This window comes from Cynara cardunculus (genome assembly GCF_001531365.2).
Source record: "Cynara cardunculus var. scolymus isolate 2C chromosome LG 17, CcrdV1, whole genome shotgun sequence".
Classification (NCBI taxonomy): domain Eukaryota; kingdom Viridiplantae; phylum Streptophyta; class Magnoliopsida; order Asterales; family Asteraceae; genus Cynara; species Cynara cardunculus.
Window position 1 is genome coordinate 36,267,727 of NC_037544.1, and position 23,902 is coordinate 36,291,628.

The window sequence follows — 23,902 nt, forward strand, 5'->3', positions numbered from 1 at the left end:
GTAGATATAATGACAAGATTAATCACCCATTTATTTGGTGTAGTAAATACACAACTCTTATTTCATAAAAAACATTGACCCCACAAATCTCAATCCTCCATGAACTTTCTAAAAATAGAAAGACCACAAACAAAAAACTTGGGACATACCCACAGAAAAACCGATCAAACTACCATTCATCCACCCAAAAATGCTTTCAATTTTCACCAAAAAAATTTGTTTCACAATCCCACTTTTCTACCAATTTCTTTAGGAAAAGTGGGTTTTTTTCAGCATTTTTAATTCTGGAATTTGAGTAAAAATAGGTTCATATATGAATCCGTTTTCATGTATCCCTTGATCATTCTTTGATAAATCCTAAAGGGATTATAAAGAAAGTACAAAAAAATTGAAATTTTCGACAAGAAAAAATGGCGGACGAAGAACAAACCTTGGAAACCCATGAAGAAGAAGAAGAAACGATGGACGTCGAACAATCCACAACGGATGTCGAAAAATCTGCAGATGTTAAACAAGAAGACAGCAGCACGTCAGATTCGGATAAAAGTACAGAACAAGAAAAATCGGAAACCGTTAAAGAAAAGCTGAAAACGGGTAAGTTTGTAACGACTTCGTTTTTGCTCGATAAGACGGTTTTTTAAGAAAAAAAGGATTTTCAGGTTTTGTAGATTTGGAACAGATGAAAGAAAAGTTTTCTAAGCTGCTTTTAGGAGAAGATATGTCAGGTGGAGGGAAAGGGGTTTCATCAGCTTTGGCTCTATCGAATGCCATCACAAATCTTGCTGGTAATTCAGCTAGTTTACAAACGAAGGCTTGTTCAATTCATTAAGGATGCATTTGGTACACAGGAGAGAATATAACAAAACAAAACAGAATAGAACAGAACAGGGATCATTGTGTCACGTTAGGAGTAAATTGGTCATTTTATTTGTTCTATCTTATCCAGTTCCGTCTTACCAAATGCTAAACAGTTGTTCCATTTTGTCCTGTCTTGTCTAGATACCAAACGCACCCTAAAAGTAAAAAACGACAAGTTTTCTTAACTTTCGTGAACAATTTGCAGCTCCGGTGTTTGGAGAACAACATAAACTAGAACCAGTACAACAAAAATTGGTTTTATAGGACGCCTAAAATGCCTAAGCGTCCTAATAAAATACTTTATAGAACCAAACAAAAAACGTTTTATCTAAAAGTGTTACAATAGGTTTATAGGACGCTTTATAGTTTGGTCCTATAAACTTACGTTCTGTAAAGTATCTTATTAATGATAGCTTGTTTAATTCGTTAAGAGTTAAAAACAAGAAGTTTTCTTAACTTTCGTGAACAATTTGCAGCTTCGGTGTTTGGAGAACAACGTAAACTAGAACCAATGCCAGAAGATCGAAAAATGAGGTGGAGAAAAGAAGTCCGTTGGCTCCTATCCGTGACTGATCATATCGTGGAGTTTGTCCCCTACCAACATACGGCCAGAGATGGATCAAATATGGAGGTCATCTACCTTTAAGTTAGGATATGGTACCCAAATGGTCAGTATATCGGAATATGCTTCACACTCTGGCTAGTAACGCACCACCAGTCAAAAGCGCATAATGGCTAGATAAACTAAAGGAACCCAGTAAAAATCCCACAAGAAGCTGGGTCTGGGAGGGGAGGATGTAGACATGCCCATAATGGCCAAACAATGGAGCCCATTTACCGTTATGCGGCCTCTTGGAGATGGGCTCCCTGTATCGGCCATTATCGGCCAATATACTAGACAAGGCCTCAAACCTCGAGCAAGAGGCTAATAATCCCAACAAGACAAAGGGCTTATATGTTAGCAGCTTAATGAGCTTAATGGGACTCACAGCTTATTCGGTCAGCTATACATGACTGTTTGATAGTGACTTAATGATATAGAAAGTGGCTTATTCAGTAAGCTTCTATCCGAGGTTTTATGCAGAAAGCCAATTTTTTCCAAACTTGCCCCTCCCAATTAAAGAACACGCTCCTTTCATCTATGATACCCTCCCAAACAAAAACTTTCCCAATCTATACAAACAACTTAATCCACACAGACATCTTTGTCCATAAAGGACTTAATGGAAAACCAACCAAACAGCCCCAAAGGTTATGTTTGGCAAACTAGCTTATAAACTAGTCACATTTGGTAAAAACTAGATGACAATGTAAAATGACCTAAAAGAATAGATAGAGGGAATTTATGTAAAATAGAAGGGGTATATCTAGAAAGAAAAAAAAAGTGAAAAGAAGCCCCAATAAGCTATTTGAAGTAGCTTTTCAAAAAGCTAGCTTATGGCTTACCAAAGAGGGCTTTTCCAATAAGTTCCTTAGGCCTTTTTGCCTTCCAAGGAGGACTCCTCAATTTGCCCGTTCAGAAAAAAAAGGGTAGACGCCACCCTTTGGAGTGCTCCTACCACATCGGTCCCACAACCATTATGGGAGGTAAATCAATGTGAGTCGGAAGTAAGTGGTCGTTCCCAAGTATGAGCGTGCGACCTCCTTTAGGATGCGTTTGGTACACGGGACACGACATAACAGAACAAAGATCATTGTTTCACACGTTTGGCAGGACTCTTATGTGAAATAGGAACAAAGTGGATCAGGCATATTCCATCCCACCCGTAGAACAAGGTGGAACAGACCTATATTTTACCAATATAACCTCAAAACAGAACCGAATTCTCTTCTAGAACAAATATGCCTCTCCTTTTACATTTTAATCATTCTTTAGATTTTATTTATTGTATTTTATGCTCTTTAAACAGTTACTTTACTGTTAAAAAATATTTTTTTATGCGGTTTCTATATTTTGGTTAATTTTATGAAATTTATTAAATATTAATAATAATAAAATAATAATATAGGAAATTAATAAAATAAAAATTGGAAACAACATAAACTTTTTATTTTGGTGTTATTTTAATCGTTTTGAACAAAAACTTTCTAATAATATATATTGTTAGAAAAATATTTATTTTATTATAATTTAACAAATTACATAAATTAATTAGGGGTAAATTGGTCATTTTATCTGTCTTGTCACGTCCTATCTTACTAAATGTTGAACAGTTATTCGGTCCCGTCTCATGTCCTATCTAGATACCAAATGCACCCTTGTGGATGCCCATCATCCTACTGTTGAGGCAACACATGGTATTCTCTGATCGGCTTATTAGCCAGCTCATTTCGGGCTTGAGTTCTTAGTGAAGCATATTGACCTCTTTTGGGTACCATATCCGAACAGTGTATGTGTGTGTATGAATTTTATAAGGTGATTGTGTGTGTTTTGTAGCTCAGGTTCCTAACATGCAATTCAGATATGCAGATTATGGTAACAAAACAAAGAAAAGATTTGCTCATGAACATTCCTGCGCTACAGAAGCTTGACAAGATGCTCACAGTAATGATTCATAATGTCAAGTTTTATAAACAAATGAATTTAAGGGTTGGTTCACGTGAGACATGCATGTTTTCGTGAGGCCCGTGAGACCACATAAATAACATTGAACCTTCACAGCGTAACACTGTGAAGGCCATCGCAGTGTTTCCGTTGTGAAGGTTTGATGTTTTTTGTACCTTCACAATGTTTTGCTGTGAAGTTTCAGTGTTATTTTGTGATCCCATGGTTTTCATGAAAACAGTCTGGTCTCACATGATCCCAAGTCAATGAATCTAATTAGAAAATATAGCTAAAATGATGATATGAAAACATGTTTCAGGATTGTCTAGACAATTTCAAGGATCAGAAAGAATTTTGGTACGTATCTAAAGACGCAAATGAATCCGAAAAAGGAGTACAAAGAAGCGATAAATGGTGGTTACCTACAGTGAAAGTTCCTCCAGGAGGGCTCTCAGAAGAATCAAGAAAATGGATGCAAAAGCAAAAAGATTGTGCCAATCAAGTCTTGAAAGCTTCGATGGCCATAAATGCCGAAGTACTTGCGGAAATGGAGATCCCCGAGAATTACATAGACGATCTCCCCAAGGTACAACCTGTAATACGAAAAAAAAATACAACTAAATATGCAACGTGTACAACCCTGGAAAGCTGGACTACTGCTCCTACATTGGCTAATTAATTGCCTTGAAAATCCTTCTGTAAACAGAATGAATGCAGCAGTCGGCCATTTTCATTGTTTCAAGCGTTAGCTTCATTGTTTCAGTGGTTAGCTTCATGGGTTGTACAACGTGTATGTACGCATGGTACTCTTCATTTCCATCTGCTACTTGGTTTGCAAGCTTTTCACGTTATGATATAAAAATTGGGCTACAAAAAACTAGTGGGTTATTTTTCTCATTATAGATTATTATCATTATAGGGTGAGGTTTAGGGGAAAACCGCAAAAAAATAAAAAACGGAGAAACACCCTGGTAACCGTTCATCTGGAAGGTATGAACATGTGCATACAAGTCACTTGTGAGCAATTTGTCTTGTATGCACACGTGCATAACATGCACATAAAAAACAAAAACAATTATTGTGTACACATGTGTGTACCGTCTAGAAGAATGGTTATCAGGGAGTTCCTTAGTTTTTCATTTTTTAGGGGTTTTCCCCTGAACCTGCTTCTATCATTATAACATCAAACTTAGGCCATGTTTGGCAACCATTGTTTTTTAACTTATTGAAAAAGACCCATTTGGTAAGCCCTAAGCTACCTCTTTTTTAACTACTTCAAATAGCTTTTCAATAAGCTACATACTTTTTGTTCAAAATTTTCCAATCTCGCCCCTTTTATTTTACATAAATGACCAAAAAACGTGTCTTTTAAGTCATTTTACATTGTCATATGACTTATTAGCTAATTTTTACCAAACATGACTAGTTTATTATGTAACAACTTGTTTTTCAGCTAACAACTAGTTTATGAGCCAAGAGCTAGCTTATCAGCTAGTTTGCCAAACATAGCCTTAAAGTTGCATTAGTTTAATAAGTAGATCAATCTTACACAATATTGATCAGTTTAAACTTATACATATAAACAGTTTGGTTCAAAACCACGAACCAAACCGAACTGCCGAACAATATCAATTTTGTGGTTTGGTACTTTTGGCTACTATACATTTTACAGTGGTTACATTGACTAATATGTAACCTGTGTTATTTCCGAACAGAATGGTCGAGATAGCCTTGGAGATGCAATCTATAAGAGCATCACAGTTGAGTTTTTCGACCCTGGGCAATTCCTAGCAACCATCGACTTGTCATCGGAGCACAAAATACTTGACTTAAAGAACAAAATGGAAGCTTCAATAGTCATATGGAAGAGAAAGATGCATCAAAAGGAGTCGAGATCGTGGGGTTCATCCATGAAAATGGAGAAGAGAGAGCTTTTCGAAGAGAGAGCTGAAACTGTTTTACTCCTACTCAAACAACGATTCCCAGGACTTCCACAATCGTCACTAGACATTTGCAAAATCGAGTCCAATAAAGTATGAAAAAAAAATCATTTTTCCTTCTTTTTTTCCTGTTCAATGGCTAAAGATTTATCAGGAGTCAAAGAGGAAAAAACTATTTAGGAGAATAACCTTCTAACAGATTTCTTTTATATGCATTACCTTATGACATATTTAAGAACACCTTCGCCTAACTGAAGAATTGTGAGAATATGTGGAACCCCCAGATCACTCTCCAAAAGAGCCCCGAGGAGAGAAGGTAGGTTCCAACATATATAGAGGGGAAATGGTCCAAGTCTAGCCGATGTGGACTCCAACACGCCCCCTCCAACAGAGGATAGATGGACACAAATTGTCCCAAAGTGTCGAGAGGGGCTAACCATTGTGTTGGTCCCCTAGAGTGGCAACATCTTGGCTCTGATACCATGTGAGAATATGTGGAACCCCCAGATCACTCCAAAAGAGCCCTTGAGGAGAGAAGAGGGATTCCAACATATATAGAGGGGAAATGGTCCAAGTCTAGCCTATGTGGGACTCTAACAAGAATGCCTCTCCCTAACACAAGAATTCTTCTTCCTAACACAAGAATGTCTCAAAATCTGTCAGAAGGTCATGCATTTAAAAAAATTGTTAGAAGGATGTTCTCCTAAATAACTTGCAACTCCTCTCTACATATTCCCATCTGCTGACAAGCATAAAGGGTAGCCAACTACACGATAACTTCCCGATTTCTGAACTATGTAGGATGTTGGTCACGCGGTTTTGGAGAGCTACTCAAGAGTATTGGAGAGTTTGGCGAACACGGTGATGAACCGTATAGAGGACGTACTCTATGCAGATGAATTGGCACAAAATGAGGCAAATAAATCACCAACATCTGATCACACACCTGGTCAAACTCCACGTCACACTCCTACAGGAACACCTACATCGACGACAATATCAGATTTCATGGGGTGGGGGTCGGATCAAGGAGAATCTTAGATAATACTTCTCCGATAACTACTTAATGAAGAACCAACCAACGCCAAGGTTGCAACCAAACCTATACATAGTTCAAAGAGAAGTATGAGTTACTATACCCCACTGGGTTTGAGTTTTCAAATAGTGACTTAAGTTTTGTTGCTTTTTAGAACATATTAAAATCCTCTAATGTTCTAATTATTGAGTTATAGATCAAGCTTTAAACTCAAACTCTTCTCGTGGTTGGGTGCTTTCTTCTTCATTGCTCTACATCCTAAGATTAAATCCTAGAAGACCCTGACTAATTATAGGGGATTTGGAGAGGTGGAGGGTGGGGGATAGGATTAGTGAGTTGTTAGTTAGGTTACCAGAAACCAAGGGTGTATAGTTTCTTTACCTTGGTTGTGTTTTTCTTTCACGTGCTTATATTTGTATGATATTGCTTACTTGTAACTAGCTTTTCAAATTTATCTTCTATGCAATTCTCTCTTTTGCACATTTTTCACAAGTCGGGGGTCTTCTCATAAACAACCACTCTACTCTTTGCGGAAGATGTCAAATATGCTTACATCTTACCCCACCCAAAACCCACCTCTGGCTGGGAAGTATTGGGCTCGTTTGGTTTGGTTTGGTACCAAATCATTCTTAAGGATGGTGTTGGCCTAGGCTATTTTTCAAAGGCTATCTTCCAACAAAATCCACCTTATTTGAGTAGTAGTTGTAACAAGTCTACTATTTATTGGTGTCTTAATCAAAACTGAGACAAGTCTCTAGTTGTACAGATCCTATCATCATAAAGAATCAAGAAAACAAATTACACTGTGGATGTGAATCAAAATCCACATGTGGAAATAAATGTTATCCTAAAGAACAAAATAATGTTAAAAGAAGTAGCAAGGTTTTATAAGGTGGAAATGGGCCTCAAGGCGTTTTCCTTCAACGAGGTGAGGAGGTCTGAGGCGTAAGCCCCGAGGCGGAAATATATATACACCAAAGTATGTATATATATTATAGACGAAAGATCGGGTGAGAATGAGAGTTAAGATGAGAAGCGTAAGAAGGGATCTGACCCTTGATCACCTTTAATCTCAAACCCACACATGAATCGTGCTTGATAAGGGGATTGATCTGGTGCATCTCATCCTAATGTGCATCCCATCCTAATGTACATCCAAGGGTGGGGATCCCTTCTTACATTTCTCATCTTAACTCTCCTTATCATCGGAACCCATACCTATATGCATATGTATATATATATATATATATATATAATACTACATTACTAAGAGGCGGTGGTTCAGTGGTTCCTAACAGAAGAAAGAGTGAAGCTGTAAGATAGGCTGAGAGGGTGTGGAAAGATCAGTTGCTTGAGGGAAGAAGAAGGGTCATACCACACTTTTTGATTGAGTGAAGAAAGTTCAAATTTTTTGGGTTTTAAAATATTAAAACTACACATTTGAGCCATTAGGCTTTGAGTTTTAGTTTTTTTTTAAATAACAAAAAGACGCTTATACTACTATAGATCATCCTGAGGCATATGCCTCGACACTGCCTCACGCCTCACTGAACCAAGGCGTAAGCCTCGTCCAGGGTCCTCAGGTGCGGTTTTAGGCCGCCTCGCCTCAAGGCATACGCCTCAAACGATATTTTAAAACCATGAGAAGTAGTGAAAATTTCAAACTACTATATGAATTTTCAACCCAGACAAGTTTTAACCTTACTATAATAAAGAAAAATGTATAAGCAGTTGGGTATGCATAAGAGTAAAAGCAACATTGTGAAGATGAAGCAAACGGTCACCTTACTATCAGTTCTTGCAAATACCATTCATATGCTCATTATCTGTTAGGAGGGATATGCAAATACGTTGGCCTGATAAGCGGCTTAAGTAATAAGTTGGCTCTCAACTCCTTTGCAAAATCAACAGTTCTGCAACACTGTAAAATCTTCCATTAAAGATAATATTAAGAAAGAGATATGGACCAACACAATCAATAAGTGAACATTGTAATCATAAAACGAAGATCAAATTTCCAGTACGAATGATTATTAGCCCGTTGTATGGATGCAAGTAAATTATACATTTAGAACAAAGAACTAATCGTGATATTCCCTATAACCAATTGTTATAGTCTTGCCCTCTAAAATCCCATACATATACCTATGCATACACACACCACAAACAAAATTTTCATCAATAGGATACATATGCCAAAAGCATTGCAGTAAGTTCAGCTTATTTAAGTATTTCTATAACATCTCAGGCCAACCGTACTAGATATTGTCCGCTTTGTCCACACACGCACCTGGACTCAAGTTTTTAAAAAGCCCCTGATAGAGGAGGTATCACGTCTTTATAAGGCAACATCTGTTCCCCTCCCAACAATGTGGGATCTTACATTTTCAATGCTAAACGTGTGTTTTCTGTATAACTCGTGTATGTGTGTGTGTGTCATATATACAGTAGAATTATATAAACCGAATGTAGAGCATTGACTATATTGTATCAGAGAGCATTGTCTTACCGATTCCACCGGGCTCCACCGCTGCTCCCTGTTTGCAGCCTCTGCACCAAGTTTGAACCCTAGCCACAATCGTCAAAATGGAGTCATCGTAGCTCTAAACCAAGCTATCGTCAAAATCAACTGGACCTTAGCCTCCTGCCTCCGCTGAATCTCCAAAATCAAACACTAACTCGAACCCTAATACATTTTGGTTGACCCTGTTAAACCCTAAATCAAAATCGACGGATTCTGCATCGGTAAACCTGATTTCTGAAGTTCTCCGATAGTGAATCATCTGGAACCAGTTGCAACTTCAACCGCCAAATGCAAACAAATTTTATTTTTATTTTTTATTTCTGAACATTTATTTAAACAGAAATTAATAAAAATAATCATTTTCCTCTAAGTATTTAAAAAAATATGCCTAAGGAGTCGTTTATAAAACACTTACCCGGTAAGCGTTTACTGGTAAAATTTAACACTATCACTTTCTTACCGGTAAGATTTTAGTCCACCAAAACTGCAGTGAATACAACAATTTACCTAGTAAGTGCTAACCATGGTAAAAGTCATCGTTCTCACTTACCGGATAAGACTTTCGGTCCTTGCCTCGCTCTTACCGGGTAAGATTCTTGGTCCCTGTCATATTCATCTGGTAAGATAATGTGACTTAATAAGCACTTACTCGGTTAAGTGTTTGGTAAACAGCCCTTAGGGTATCTTTAGATGGACTTTTAAACGATCAATTCCTTCTTTAAAGAGTATATTATTATTTATTTTCATCGGTATTTTAGCTCTATGTAATTATATATTATAAAAAATATTCGAGATCACGTGAGACCAATCTATTTTTATGTAATAATTATACACGTCGAATCAGCCATGTCTATTGTAGATTCCAATTGAAAAAAACGTGTCAATAATTCTTTTTATATAATTTCATACAAAGAAAAGTCAAAAAAGAGAACCCAATGAAGTTTCAAATTTTAAATGATTAACCTCTGAACTTTTAAGAATTCGTTACCTCGATTTTTTAACCCAAAAAATACTTGTAATTGGCTATAAATGTTTTAAAGTAAAAAAAAAAAAACTTAAATCTATTTTACTATGTGCAAACCCTACTGATTCTAACCCCTCGTACCCAACGACATCGCTCTTTTCACAGCCAACGACATCGCTCCCCCTACCTCCTCCATCGTCGTCGTTGCCCCTTGCCACCGATCTCCCTCTTTTTTATCTATTTTTTGTTTTATGAATGTTTCGTTTTACCCAGCAGTTTAATGAAGTACTGTTGGATCACCTATTGATTTGGTGATGACCCACCGGTTTGTTCCTCTATCATGTCAACACCTAGTAGTTATTGGTTTCTTGGTACACGCTTAAAGCAGTTGACAAAATCGAAGACTAGCTGATGTGAAGACAGAAGGTCATTGATACGATACTGTGGATCAACTGTCTAAATTACACACCAAAACTCCAAAGTAGTTTATTTGAATATTGGAGATGTTTTGAAGCTACTAGCCAATTGAAGGAAGATCTCCATGCACCGATTGAAGATGTGAAGACATAAGGTCCAAAGTAGCTGATTTGAAGATGTGAAGACAAAAGGTCCCCATCCTCATTGTTACCTTATCTTCCCCATCGTAACCACCGTCCACCTTCCACCTCTTCCCCACCGCTGCAACTCCAACCACTACAACACCCCATACTCGTTGTTGCACTCACGTTGACCCCTGCATTCTGACCCTCATGGATGACCATCTCCATTTATCCTATACATATAGAGAAGATCAAACTCATGGGTAAGGGGACAACAACCAAAAAACTAGCGGGTTAGGTGCGGAGTTATGACAAGGAGGAATTGGAGAGATGACGTGGGGAGTACACTGTCGTTTTGGTCCCTGTGTGTATATTGTATGTGTAGTTGTGAGAGGGTGCAAGTGTTTGTCGATAATACATGGAGGGTTTAACGTCGATGAGAACAGGGTTGTCCACTGGAATTGACCAACAGAGATTTGTGAAGAAAGGTTAAGGTTCAACAGGAATCGACATTAAGAGGAAAGGTTTTTCCCTTTCAATTTCTATCCCACATGTCATTGCATAAACGGTGATTTAAAAAAAGACAAAAAGTCAAAACACAAATACGCTCAAGGTTAAGAGATAAAATAGGTAGACGTTTGAGCCAGAGCCAAATCCATGAAAAAATGCATACCATTCTACGTAATAAAATGGAGACTAAGGGGTTGTTTGTTTACCTCTTAATAGTTCTATTAAGAGACAACCTCTGAACTATTAAGAGATGAATCATGTTTGACAAAAAAAAGTCTGCCTCTTAACGGTTCTACAAACCCTCTGAATGATTTTGTATCATGTGTCTCCCTTAACCATTAAGAGCCATAATTTTATTGTAACACAATTATATTTTATTTTATATTATCATAAGAGCCTCTTAATCATTCAGACCACTTAATCATTTTGCACCAAACCATTCAGCAACTGTCAAACAGCCTCTAAGAATCATTTTTGTAAAGACAAATGTACTACAGATACCAAATCCATAATTTACTCTTAATTATTTTCTTCATTACAATGATTATTTCTTGATTATTGAAAATAGTGAGTTTAATATTGGTTGGAGTATTTGTGACACTATTTGCATTATTACATGCTACTAATCAATAGGGACACCCACATGCACCCAAAGTCCCAAACCATATAATATTGAAGACAGCTAGCGTCCTCACCATTCACACAGCTAGCTTCCTCACCATTCACAATCATTTCCACCCAAATTGATGAAGAGGTAATCCCATGACCTCCATTTCTTGGGGTTTAATGTCATTTGAGGTTTGATTTCCATTGGTGGTGGTGGTTAAAGGAAAGAAAGATCGAACCTTTTCAAGAAAACCACCATAGATTCATCCAAATTAATCAGTTTTCAGAAGCAAGTTTAGCTCGGTTCGTGAGGATTTCATCGGGTTTCCCCAATTTGCCTTGATTCCAAGATTCCCTTTACCGATTCTTGGATCGCCGGCCGACGACTGGATTTTTAAGGATGCAGAGGGTTAAAGATCAACAGCATTCAAGATCTACAAAACCAGCCACCATTCATGCATCCGCTCAGTCCGGCGATCTTCCCGCTGTCCAGAGGCGTCTCCGTGACCAACCTTCGCTCATCAATGATCGAAACCCCGTTGTAAGATATCCCCATTACGTGTTTTGCATCAAGCGTTATGATTAGGGTTTTTTTTTTCATTCTATTTAAGGCTGTGTATATTGTTGATTTGATGAACACTACTTTTTCTATTTGTTTGATTTTTGTTGGTAAATCTTAGAAATTTAGAATTTAATTGGCTAAGATAAAACCTCCCGTTTCAAGTAAGTTTATCATACTTGCACACAACCTGTTTGATTTTATGCCACAGTAAAACTTTGAGCTTTATTATTCTAATCTGATAATTGATGATTTTTGGTGTTCTATGAGATAGATAATTTGAGGCCTACTTCACACGTTGAGATTTCTGTCAATTGATAAGGATCAAGAAAGTGTTGTAAACCCATAACTAGTTGCAAATTGAGGTTTTAGTTACCTATGGTGTTTTCCTTCCGGTTACTATGTGTGTTGGGGCCATCTTGGCATACATCTTGATTAATCTCATGGGACCCAGCAGAAAACAACTGGTAAAATCCACAGTGGCCCTGAGGAGACTCGAAGTGTCGACCACTGGGGAGGATCCACAAGGCTTAGCCTTTATTTGCCAGTTGAGCTGGTCTGGTGTTTGTTTAAGGCATTACCGAAGGTTCTTGCCATGGAGATGTTGTTTAGATGCATTACCCCTAACTCTTTTTCGGGTTGAAGACATAGGAGATGCTCTTTAGAGTCTTCTAATGTTATTGGCGAACCTGAAGTTATCTCTTGTGACATTTTGAAGATTTTATCCTTTTTGTTTCTGAAGATCTAAATATTTTTGTGTTTTCTGCTCACTTGTAAACCAAAACAAACAAAACAGACCCATTAAATCCCACTTGAAAGTAGGGTGTAGGGTGTAAGATATACGCACACCTGATCTCTACCCAAACGAGTAGAACGGTTGTTTCCACGAAGACCCCCTTTACTTATCTCATGGTTAAAATTTTCCAATAACCGTGTATTTTAATTCGATCTTTTATATTCTCGAATTTTTCTTTATGCAGATGGCGAACACGCCCCTTCATGTTGCTGCTGGTCATAACAGAGTTGAAGTAGTTAAGTTTCTGCTGAACTTTTCAGGTCCAGAAACAGTTGAGTTGGAAGCAAAGAACATGGTGCGTAAATAATTGATTCACTCTTAATTATGTGTGATTATTTGTTTGGTCTGGTTCTCATTTTTATTTTCATTAGCTGTCTGTAGTGATACTTAGGGGATTTTGGTTGGTTTTCTATCAAGTCCTGTAAGGATAAAGTTGTTTGTCTGATTAATCTATCTGTATAGATTGAGAAGGTTTTTGTTGTGAGGGTTTTTTGTAGATGTAAAGAGCGTGTTTTTTAATTGGGATTTGGGAGGGGAAGGTTTAGAAAAATGGCTTTCTGCATAAAGCTCCCCCTAGAAGCTTACTGAAGAAGCCACTTTCTATATCATTAAGACACTACCAAACAGTCATATATAGCTGGCTGAATAAGCTGTGAGTCCCATTAAGCTCATTAAGCTGATTAAGCTGCTAACATACAGGCCCTTATTGTTTTACTATCTTTTTGTAGTATGGAGAAACTGCATTGCACATGGCTGCTAAAAATGGTTGTAATGAAGCTGCAGGGCTTCTTCTTTCTCATGGGGCTTTTACCGAAGCCAAAGCAAATGTATGTATTTCTTCTCTTTTGTGAACATTGTGTCAACAAAACCCAAAAGAATCTCATTTTCTTTGAAGAAATTTAATCTTTTTTTTAACATGCAGAATGGGATGACTCCATTGCACCTTTCTGTTTGGCACTCACTGAGAGCCGAGGACTCCTCGACTGTGGTGACATTGCTTGAGCATAACGCTGACTGTAGTGCCAAAGATAATGTATTAGTGATGGACTGTTTTTACTTTTTCTGATGCATAAGGCTATGTTCGGCAAATTAGCGGATAAACATGACTAGCTTATCATCAGCCAACAGCTAGCTTATAAGCCGACAACTAGCTTATCGGCCAACAGCTAGCTTATCAGCCGACAACTAGCTTATCGGCCAACAGCTAGCTTATCAGCTGATAAGCTAGTTGTTGGCTATATTGGCTAATAAGCTAGCCGATGATAAACTAGTCATGTTTGGTAAAGCTCCCGATAAGCTAGATAACAATGCAAATTTACCAAAAAGGATAGGTTTTTGGTCATTTATGTAAATTATAAAGGGCATAATTGGAAAAAAGAGCTTACCTGAATGCTACTTGAACTAGCTGAAAAGCTAGTTGTTGGCTAATAAGCTAGCTATTAGCTTATTAAACTAGTCACTTTTGGTAAAGCATCCCGTAAGCTAGATAACAATGTAAAATTTCCTAAAAGGACTGGCTTTGTAGTCATGTATGTAAATTATAAGGGGCATAATTGGAAAAAAGAGCTTATCAAAATGCTACTTGAATTAGCTGAAAAGCTAGTTGTTGGCTAATAAGCTAGCTATTAGCTTATTATAAACTAGTCACATTTGTTAATGCATCCGATAAGCTAAATAACAATGTAAAATTACCTAAAGGATAGAGTTTTTGGTCATTTATGTAAATTATAAGGAGCATAATTGGAAAAAAGAGCTTATTGAAATGCTACTTGAACTAACTGAAAAACTAGTTGTTGGCTAATAAGCTAGCTATGATAAACTAGTCATGTTTGGTAAAACCTAGCTAATAAGCTAGATAACCATGTAAAATTACCTAAAAAGATAGGGTTTTGGTCATTTATGTAAAATAGAGGCATAATAGGAAAATAAAAAAACTCATGGAGCTTATTGGAACCTATTTAAAGTAGTTTTTCAAAAAGCTAGCTTATGGCTTACGAAACAGGGTTTTGTTTTTATTTCAGTGAACTCAAAAAATAAGCTAGCTTATGGTTGCCAAACACGGCTTAAGTTAACAAGTTGATAAATCTTGATCTGATTCTTTTAAAAATCTTTTTGGCCGCCACAGGAAGGCATGACTCCTTTGAATCATCTGTCACAAGGATCGGGAAACGAGAAGCTGCAGGCGCTTCTCAAGTCTTACTTAGAACAGCAGAGAAAGGTTAGAGCCATTGAAGCATGCAGTGGAACGAAAGCGAAGATGGATGAACTTGAAAAAGAATTATCGAATTTAGTGGGACTCCATGAGCTTAAGTTACAGTTACGGAAATGGGCTAAAGGGATGCTTTTAGACGAAAGGCGAAGGGCCCTTGGTTTAAGGGTTGGGACCCGAAGACCACCTCATATGGCTTTTCTTGGCAATCCGGGAACAGGTGATTAGGGCGTTTTTGTAATTTTGGGGTGGGGGTAGGGGGGAGATTGTAATTTCCATATCGGTTTTTAGAGTCCCACATAGCTATATTTGAAAACCTTCTCTTAAATATATGTTGGAACCTTGTTCTCTCCTCAAGGGCTCTTTTGGAGAGTAATCTGATGGGGTTTCACATATTCTCACATGGTATAAGAGCCAAGGACTACCATTTGGGACATCTTTGCTTGGGACTCGACGCCCTGAGACATTCCGTTGAAGGTGGTGTGTTAAGAGTCACACATCAGTTACGGTCTGTTTATTCGCAACTTAATAAATTTAATGGGACTCGCAGCTTATTCAGTTACGTGACTGTTTGGTAGTGGCTTAATGATATAGAAGGTGGCTTATTCAATAAGCTTCTAAGGGGAGCTTTATGCAGAAAGCCAAGTTTTTTCTATCCTGCCCCTCCCAATTAAAAAACACGTACTTCCATCTATAAAAAACCCTTCCAAACAAAAACCTTCCCAATCTATATAGACAGATTAATACATACATATAGCTTTATTCATACATGACTTAATGGAAAACCAACCAAACGGCCTCTTAGAGTTCCACATCGGTTAGACTTGGACACTTTCTCCGTAATCTATGTTGGAACCCCGTTCTCTCAATTGCTCGTTTGGAGACAATCAGATGGGGTTTCACATATTCTTGCAACTTCTTTACCTCATACATGCTAACCTTTTGCATTCTACAGGTAAAACGATGGTAGCTCGGATCCTCGGAAAATTGCTTTTTATGGTTGGAATTTTGCCAACCGATAAGGTTACGGAGGTACAAAGAACTGATTTAGTTGGAGAATTTGTTGGACATACCGGACCCAAGACTAGGAGAGTGGTATGCACCTCCCATTCCAAATTATGCTCTTTTTCTTTCATTCGTATATCAAAATCCGATCTTGCTTCGAGGGTTGTCCTCTTTATGATGTTAAGAGACCAAATTACCCATGATCGTATGTATGGATCGTTATGCAAAATAGCAAAGAACTAACCTTTAACACTCGAATCCAATTTTCGTTCATATATCAAAATCAAATCTTGCTTCGAGGGTTGTCCTCTTTATGATGTTAAAAGACCAAACGACCCCTGAGTGTATGTATGGATCTTTATGCAAAATAGCAAAGAACTAATCTTTAACACTTGAATCTCATTTTCATTCGTACATCTAAATCGGATCTTGCTTTGAGGGTGTCTTCTTTATGATGTTAAAAGACCAAATTACCCCTCATCATATGTATGGATCTTTATGCAAAATACCAAAAAGAACTGATCTTTAACACTTGATCCGATTTTCATTCGTATATCAAAATCAGATCTTGCTTCAAGGGTTGTCATCTTTATGATGTTAAAAGATCAAATTACCCCTGATCAGAAGTATGGATCTTTATGCATATATCAGAATTCAGAAGGACTAATCTTTAACACCAAAATGCAGATAAAGGAAGCCGAAGGCGGGATTTTGTTTGTGGATGAAGCATATCGATTAATACCCATGCAAAAATCGGATGATAAAGACTACGGATTGGAAGCCCTTGAAGAGATCATGTCCGTTATGGATAATGGTAAAGTAGTCGTTATCTTTGCAGGCTATAGCGAACCAATGAAACGTGTAATTTCTTCCAACGAAGGTTTTTGTAGAAGAGTGACGAAATTTTTCACCTTCGATGACTTCACCACCGAAGATTTAGCGAATATTCTTCATCTTAAAATGAATAATCAAACGGAGGGCAGTTTACTATACGGGTTCAAGTTGCATCCTTTGTGCACGGTGAAAGCCATGGCAACTCTGATAGAAACGGAAACCACCAAGAAACAAAGAAAGGAGATGAACGGAGGTATGGTGGATCCATTGTTGGTTAATGCTCGAGAGTATTTGGATTTGAGGCTTAGTTTCGATTGTATGGATACCGATGAATTGTTGACAATCACGTTAGAAGATTTACAAGGCGGGATTAGGCTATTGTCGCAGTAAAACCAAACAAACCCAGTATATTCCACCTAGATGGGAGATGGGTAATTTAGCTAAATGACCTTTTGACAGGTGCTTTTTAAAATCAATGACATTTTAACAGGTTTTTAGGCATTATTGTGATAAGCAGTTATATTCTCAAACCTGTTCGAAGATCATTCATTTAAAAAGAACATGTTAGAAGGTCGTTTAACCAAAGGGACCCATTACTGGTCGGATGATTTGACGGTGGACGTGGGATAGGTTGCAGAAGGCGAAGATGAAGACGGGATGTCGTAATCGTGGGAGGTATTTTGTTATTTTTCGATCTTTATGATATATAATTGATTATATCTATATAGAGAGGTGTAGTAGATTGAGTTTATAAGATGAAATTGATGGGATTTTAGATTCAATTACAGTTTTATGGTATGTTTGATGTAAATCTTCATTGAATTAAGAAATTGGAGACAATGCTATTGTTTTGATGTTCGTATTTTGACCGCGGTTTTTAATCGAAGGTCGTTGCCTTTTAGATCCGTGTTTTTCATGTTATGTATTGAGAAAAGTCGACTGATAACCACGAGTTCTGTAAGAAGTATATAATATTAACTACAATGGTGGTGCCTGATCGGTTTGAGCTTGGCTCCAAAGGTCAAAAGTTCCAGGAGGTCCCAGGTTCAAATCCAAGGAGGAATAAAAATCTCCGTGTGGCCACGGAGGTTCAAATGCGGTGACTCCGGGCTATCTGCAAAGCAGGTGGTTGCTCTGGGATTAGTCGGCTCGCATAGCGGGTTGGATATCCAGGTTAATAAAAAAAGTATATAATATTTATATATGGTCAAACTCGCACGCACGATGGTGAGGCATAAATGCTTGAGTTGTAGGGAGATCGGGATTTATTGATAGTTTGGATACTACTCTGTTAACGATCCTTTGGTTGATAACCACGAGTCCTAAAAGTCTGTTAATTGTTTCAAATTTACTGGTAATCCGAATACTGATGTGCCAACGACTCTTTGGTTGATAACGATAATTAAGATATTGTTGTGTTAATGGTTTCTGGTTGATAACCATGAGTCCTGAAAAGTCTATTAATCATGTTCAAAATATACTGATAATTCAGATACTGGCGTGTCATTAACCCTTGGCTGATAACCATAAATCATAAAACATCGCTTAATTCTGTTTTTAAAGAGTCCTCCTTGCTTGACTACACGAAGGTTAAGGAGATTGGTATTTACTGATAATCTGAATGCTTCTGTGTTAGTAACCTTTTGGTTGATAACCAGTCTTAAATGTCTATTAATCTTGTTTAAAATTTACTGGTAATCTAGATACTGATTTGACAATGACCCTTTGGTTGATAACCATTTAGTTTTAAAAAGGGCAAACTGCATGAAAAAATAACGTACTTTAACTTGATTATTATTTTGGGTAACGTACTTTTAAAACTTTCATTTTGGTACCTAAGATGTAAAATTTTAAACATTTAAGTATCCGGGTAATCGGTTGAAGCATTAACCGGTTACCATGCTGATGTGATATCCAACTCAATATTATTTGTTATTCGACCAAATTCTATCTCATCATTCGCCATATCAGCATGATAATCGGTTAATATTCTAACCAGTTATCCGGGTACTTAAATGTTTAAAATTTTACATCTTAAGTACCAAAATAGAAGTTTTTAAAGAATGTTACATAAAATAGGAATCAAGTTAAAGTACGCTACTTTTTCAAGCAATTTACCCTTTTAAAAATTCATTTAATCTTGCTTAAAATGTCCTCTCTAATTCAGAGGAATGTTAGGATTTAGGTGTCGTTTACCAAACGCTTAGTCGGGTAAGCGCTTACCAAGTCACTTTACTTTATCGGATAAATATGACAAAGACTAAAAATCTTACCCGGTAAGAGCGAAGACAAGAATCGAGAGTCTTACCCGGTAAGTGTGGACGATGACTCTTACCATAGTTAGCGCTTACCGGGATAAATTGTTGCATACAATGCGTTTTAATGAATAAAATCTTACCCAGTAAGTAAGCGATAGTGTAGAATTTTATCAATAAGTGTTTACCGGGTAAGTGTTTACGTAAACGGCCCCTTACCAGTAATCTGGATATGTCAAAATAACCATGAATTCTACTAATGATTTTCTATATATATATATATTTTTTTATTTTAATAAATTATAAATATTATATATAATAAATATAATATTAAAAGAATCAACAAATGACGCTTTGGCCGAGTGGTTAAGGCGTGTGCCTGCTAAGTACATGGGGTTTCCCCGCGAGAGTTCGAATCTCTCAGGCGTCGTATTGTTTTTACCATTTTATTGAGTTAATTTACATTTTTGGTCCCTGTGGTTTATTACAATCGCAACTTCAGTTTATATAGTTTTGAAATTGCGATTTTCGTCCTTATGATTTTTAATTTATTGTTATTTTCGTTCTTATGATTAACAATTTATTATTATTTCGGACTCAGTGTTTTATAGATATTTACTATTTTGGTCCTTCATACTTACAAGTGGAATTAGGACATAAACGAAAATAGTAATGAATTGCAAATTATAGGGACCAAAATTGTAATTTATAAACTACAGGGACGAAAATATAATTTATTAACAGACTACAAGGACGAAAATCATTATTTACTCTATTTCATATAAATTTTATGTTTGGTTTTGTATATATATTTTATTCAAAACTGTTTATTTTTTATAATATGATGTTCTCTGTGTTTTTTTTATGAAAACAATGCAAAAGATCGACAACAGATACCTGTATTATCAACCGAATTCTAGTTTATTCTTACAAAATACGGGTTTTCTTTTTCTCTGTGTTTTTTTTATTAACCTGAATATCCAACCCGCTATGCGAACCGACTAATCTCAGGACGACCACCTGCTTTGCAAGTAACACGGAGTCACCGCATTTGAACCTCCGTAGTAACAAAAGGATTTTTATTCCTCCTTGGATTTGAACATGGGACTTCCTAGTACTTTTGACCTTTGGAGCCAAGCTCAAATCAATCAGACACCACCCTTTTGGTTTTTCTCTGTGTGTTTTATGAATATGATGCAAAAAACCAACTCAAAGACGTGTATCATGGATCCAATTTTTTAGTTCTCAGGATGATGTGTTTATTCGGATGCTTATTAGCTCGTTTGGGTAAACTCTTACTCTTTCTAACACTTCATCTGCGTGTACTTTTCGCTCTGTTATTTGACGATGCAGGGTACATATATGCATAGGATTGAGTTCAAACAAGAATAAATGTCTATATCAATGTGATTTTGGACTATGCAACTTCATTAATCGAACATGAATTCCATGTGATTTTTAGTCCAATTGACATTTTCGTGTTTTCATATTTTAACCATATTATCGTTTAAACCTATCACTCTCTCTCTCTCTCTCTCTCTCTATATATATATATATATATATATATAAATATTTATCTATATATAATATATGTATATGTGTGTGTATATATATAGGGTTGAGTTTAAGTGATAATGAAAGTTATGATGACAAAGGGTAAGAAACGTCTTCACTCTTGGATTAATTCTAATTGAAGAGACACTAATGAGATATACTAAATCAATTTTTTTTTCTAAAGCGTAATTCATGAGTTATTTTGAGATTAAAAATAATCAATGGTTTAGATCCTCTCTTACACTTCTATTCTAACATGATCATGGATGTGTGTGTGTATATATATATATATATATATATATATATATATATATATATATATATATATATTGACTTGGGATCATGTGAGACAAATGGTTTTTCGTGAGACGCGTAAGACCAATTTTCAACCATTGGATTAGATCTACAATCTGAACATTCATAATCACAATATTGCTACGAGATTTCTCAATAATCACAAAATTACCACCGTGCAACTTTAGACCATTAGCTTATAATGTTGATCAATGAACATAAATTGGTTTTACGGGTCTCACGTAAACCCAACTCTCTCTCTCTCTCTCTCTCTCTCTCTCTCTCTCTATATATATATATATATATATATATATATATATATATATAGAGAGAGAGAGAGGGTTGGGTTCACGTGAGACCAAGGGTTTTTCGTGAGACCCGTAAGACCAATTTATGTTCATTGATCAACCTTATAGGTTAATGATCAAATGGTCTAAATTGCACGGTGACAATTTTATGATTATTGAGAAGTCTCGTGGCGTTTATGAATGTTTAGATTTTCATATTGTAGATCTAATCCAAGGGTTGAGAATTGATCTTACGGGTCTCACAAAAAACCATTGGTCTCACATGATCCCAAGTCTATATGCAGAAACATAGAAATAATGGTATATATTGGAAGGTAGTGAGAGAGTGGGAATGGTGGACAAAAAGGGTGGTATACGGAATGCATGCTACAATTGTGGAGGTGTACGCAGCGTGTCAGCCGCCACCACCACCCATTGCATGTCACATCCATTTTGTTTCTATACCCTCCCCCACCCCTTACCACTCATATACATATATATACATGCATATATATATATATAGATATATATATATATACATATACATGCATATATATATATAGATATATGTGTATGTATGTATTATGTATATGTATACACACATATATATTATTATAGAGTTGAGTTTCGATGTGAAGGAAAGTTATTGTGACAAGTGTAAGAAGCGATCACCATCCTTGGACAATCTTAATTGAATGTCAACACTATTAAAGTGCATCGAGATGAACTAGATCAATTACCTTCTAAAGCGCAATTCATGAGTGGGAATGAGATTAAAAGTGATCAACAGTTCAAGTCCCTTTAAATCTAAAAAAAAAAATAAGGACTTTGTTTTGGCAACTTCAGTCTTCATCCCATATTTGAACGATTAACGGAATTTGTAAACATTAAAAATATTATAGTATTATACTTTTCAAACAAGAAAAAACTATAAGGCGAACTTATCAAAATAGAACTATGTAAAAGGACATGATGTATTGAATATTGAAATTAATCTATGAGTTTAAGCAATTTATTGCATCTACAAAATGATGGATTAGGCCCTTTAACATCCACCGTATTGAAAACATAAAATAGTTAATACCTATTTGAAGTCCAACAGCAACAGATGCTCACTATCAAAATTTCCGAAGCCCAAAAACTTATTAAATGAATATTAGTATACCGGGTACGGGGCGGGTCGGGGGTACAATATCCTGCCACTGAACCCATTTCAGCAGGGAATTCCCGTCCTCGTTCGGGTCGGGTGAGCCGAGTTCCCCACCAGGTCGGGACAAATCACTATCCTCAACCACAAGGGTGGTATCTGATTGGTTTGAGCTTTGCTCCAAAGTTCAAAAGTACCTGAAGATCCCAAGTTCAAATCCAATGAGGAATAAAAATCCCCTTGTGGCTACGGAGGTTCAAATGCGGTGACACCTAACTATCTACAAAGCAAGTGGTCGTCCTGGGATTAGTCGGCTCGCGTAGCAAGTTAGATATTCAAGTTAATCAAAAAAAAAAAATCACCATCCTCACTAACGACCCCATTTTCCAGTAATATATAAAAACTAGTTTGTTTTCGATACTTTAGTTATCTGATTATTAGAAAGCAGATTATTTTAAATTACGCATCAAGTTAAATGATGTATTTATTTAAAGCAAAAAAAAAGTGTTTAATAATTATTTTAAATTATACAAAAAATCAAAATTTTAAAATTAAAAAACTAAATAATTTGACTTATTATATAATTAAAAAAAATAAAAATGACTAATTTTTAAAATAAAAAGTACATCACTAGAAACAAAAACAAGAGAATGTTACATAGTACAAAGATTTTAAAGTTCATACACTAAAAAACAAAACAAATGTTTAGAAAATTGTGTAAAAAAATAAAAAAATTAAAGGAGTAAATATATTTTTTGTATATTATGATATTAATAATTTGTGGGGTATAATCAGATAAGAACCCTATATATCTATACTATATTATAAAACATTTGATAAAAACTCTTAAAAACCATTTTTTATGCATAAAGTATTGTATATTGATGTATATTACTTAAAATTCAATATTACAAGTAAACTATGTATAAGTACAACTTATTAAGACTCCATATTTAAATTCGTGTAACTAACTGCGGATAAACATAATCAAATAGAGGATAAACATCTCATTTTAAAATATAAAAAATCTAAAATATAATTAAGATAATTATCGAGTTCTAACAAAATAATTAACTATTATCTTTATAAGAAAATTATATTACTAAACCAAATATAAATTACTTCGTTATTGAACTTAAGTTAAGTTATAATTAAAAATTTTGAATTAAAAAATTACACAAAAGTTGAGGAATTTTAAGTAGTTAATTTGATACTAATATCGATATAATTTTGTCAAATTTTTATGATATTTTCAAATTTATATTTTATTCAAAAATAAAAACATCATCGTTTTTTCAGTATCATATAAGACCATATTATAACATCAATTGAGATAATGAAATATTAAAATCAAGATGTATCTCGCTGCATTGTGCGAGTACCCTTTCTAGTATTAAAAAAACCGGGAGCGGATCCAACCTTTAAGCATTGGGGGGGGGG

General features: G+C 36.0%; 2 protein-coding genes and 1 non-coding gene across 4 annotated transcripts; all 3 read left to right on the forward strand.

Annotated features, from left to right (window-relative positions):
- The first annotated feature begins 410 nt into the window (after positions 1–410).
- LOC112500034 (rho guanine nucleotide exchange factor 8-like) lies at positions 411–6,516 on the forward strand. Its single transcript, XM_025103296.1, has 8 exons — positions 411–594; positions 660–785; positions 1,335–1,489; positions 3,329–3,403; positions 3,723–3,989; positions 5,119–5,436; positions 6,145–6,356; positions 6,402–6,516. Exons 1-8 carry the CDS (start codon positions 411–413, stop codon positions 6,514–6,516), a joined length of 1,452 nt encoding a protein of 483 aa, XP_024959064.1.
- A 5,032-nt stretch (positions 6,517–11,548) lies between these two features.
- Positions 11,549–17,784, forward strand: LOC112501055 (protein CfxQ homolog). Of its 2 annotated transcripts, none has more exons than XM_025104701.1 (7): positions 11,549–12,063; positions 13,062–13,172; positions 13,606–13,704; positions 13,800–13,910; positions 15,003–15,306; positions 16,042–16,181; positions 16,779–17,784. In XM_025104701.1, the coding sequence occupies exons 1-7, from the start codon at positions 11,923–11,925 to the stop codon at positions 17,313–17,315; spliced, it is 1,443 nt and encodes a 480-aa protein (XP_024960469.1). In that variant the 5' UTR covers positions 11,549–11,922; the 3' UTR covers positions 17,316–17,784. The 2 variants fall into 2 exon arrangements, with proteins under 2 accessions (XP_024960469.1, XP_024960470.1); XM_025104702.1 differs by having other exon boundaries at positions 11,663–12,060.
- A 1,744-nt stretch (positions 17,785–19,528) lies between these two features.
- On the forward strand, positions 19,529–19,610 carry TRNAS-GCU. The gene has a single exon. It is a non-coding gene; the product is annotated as a tRNA-Ser (tRNA).
- The last annotated feature ends 4,292 nt before the right edge of the window (positions 19,611–23,902 follow it).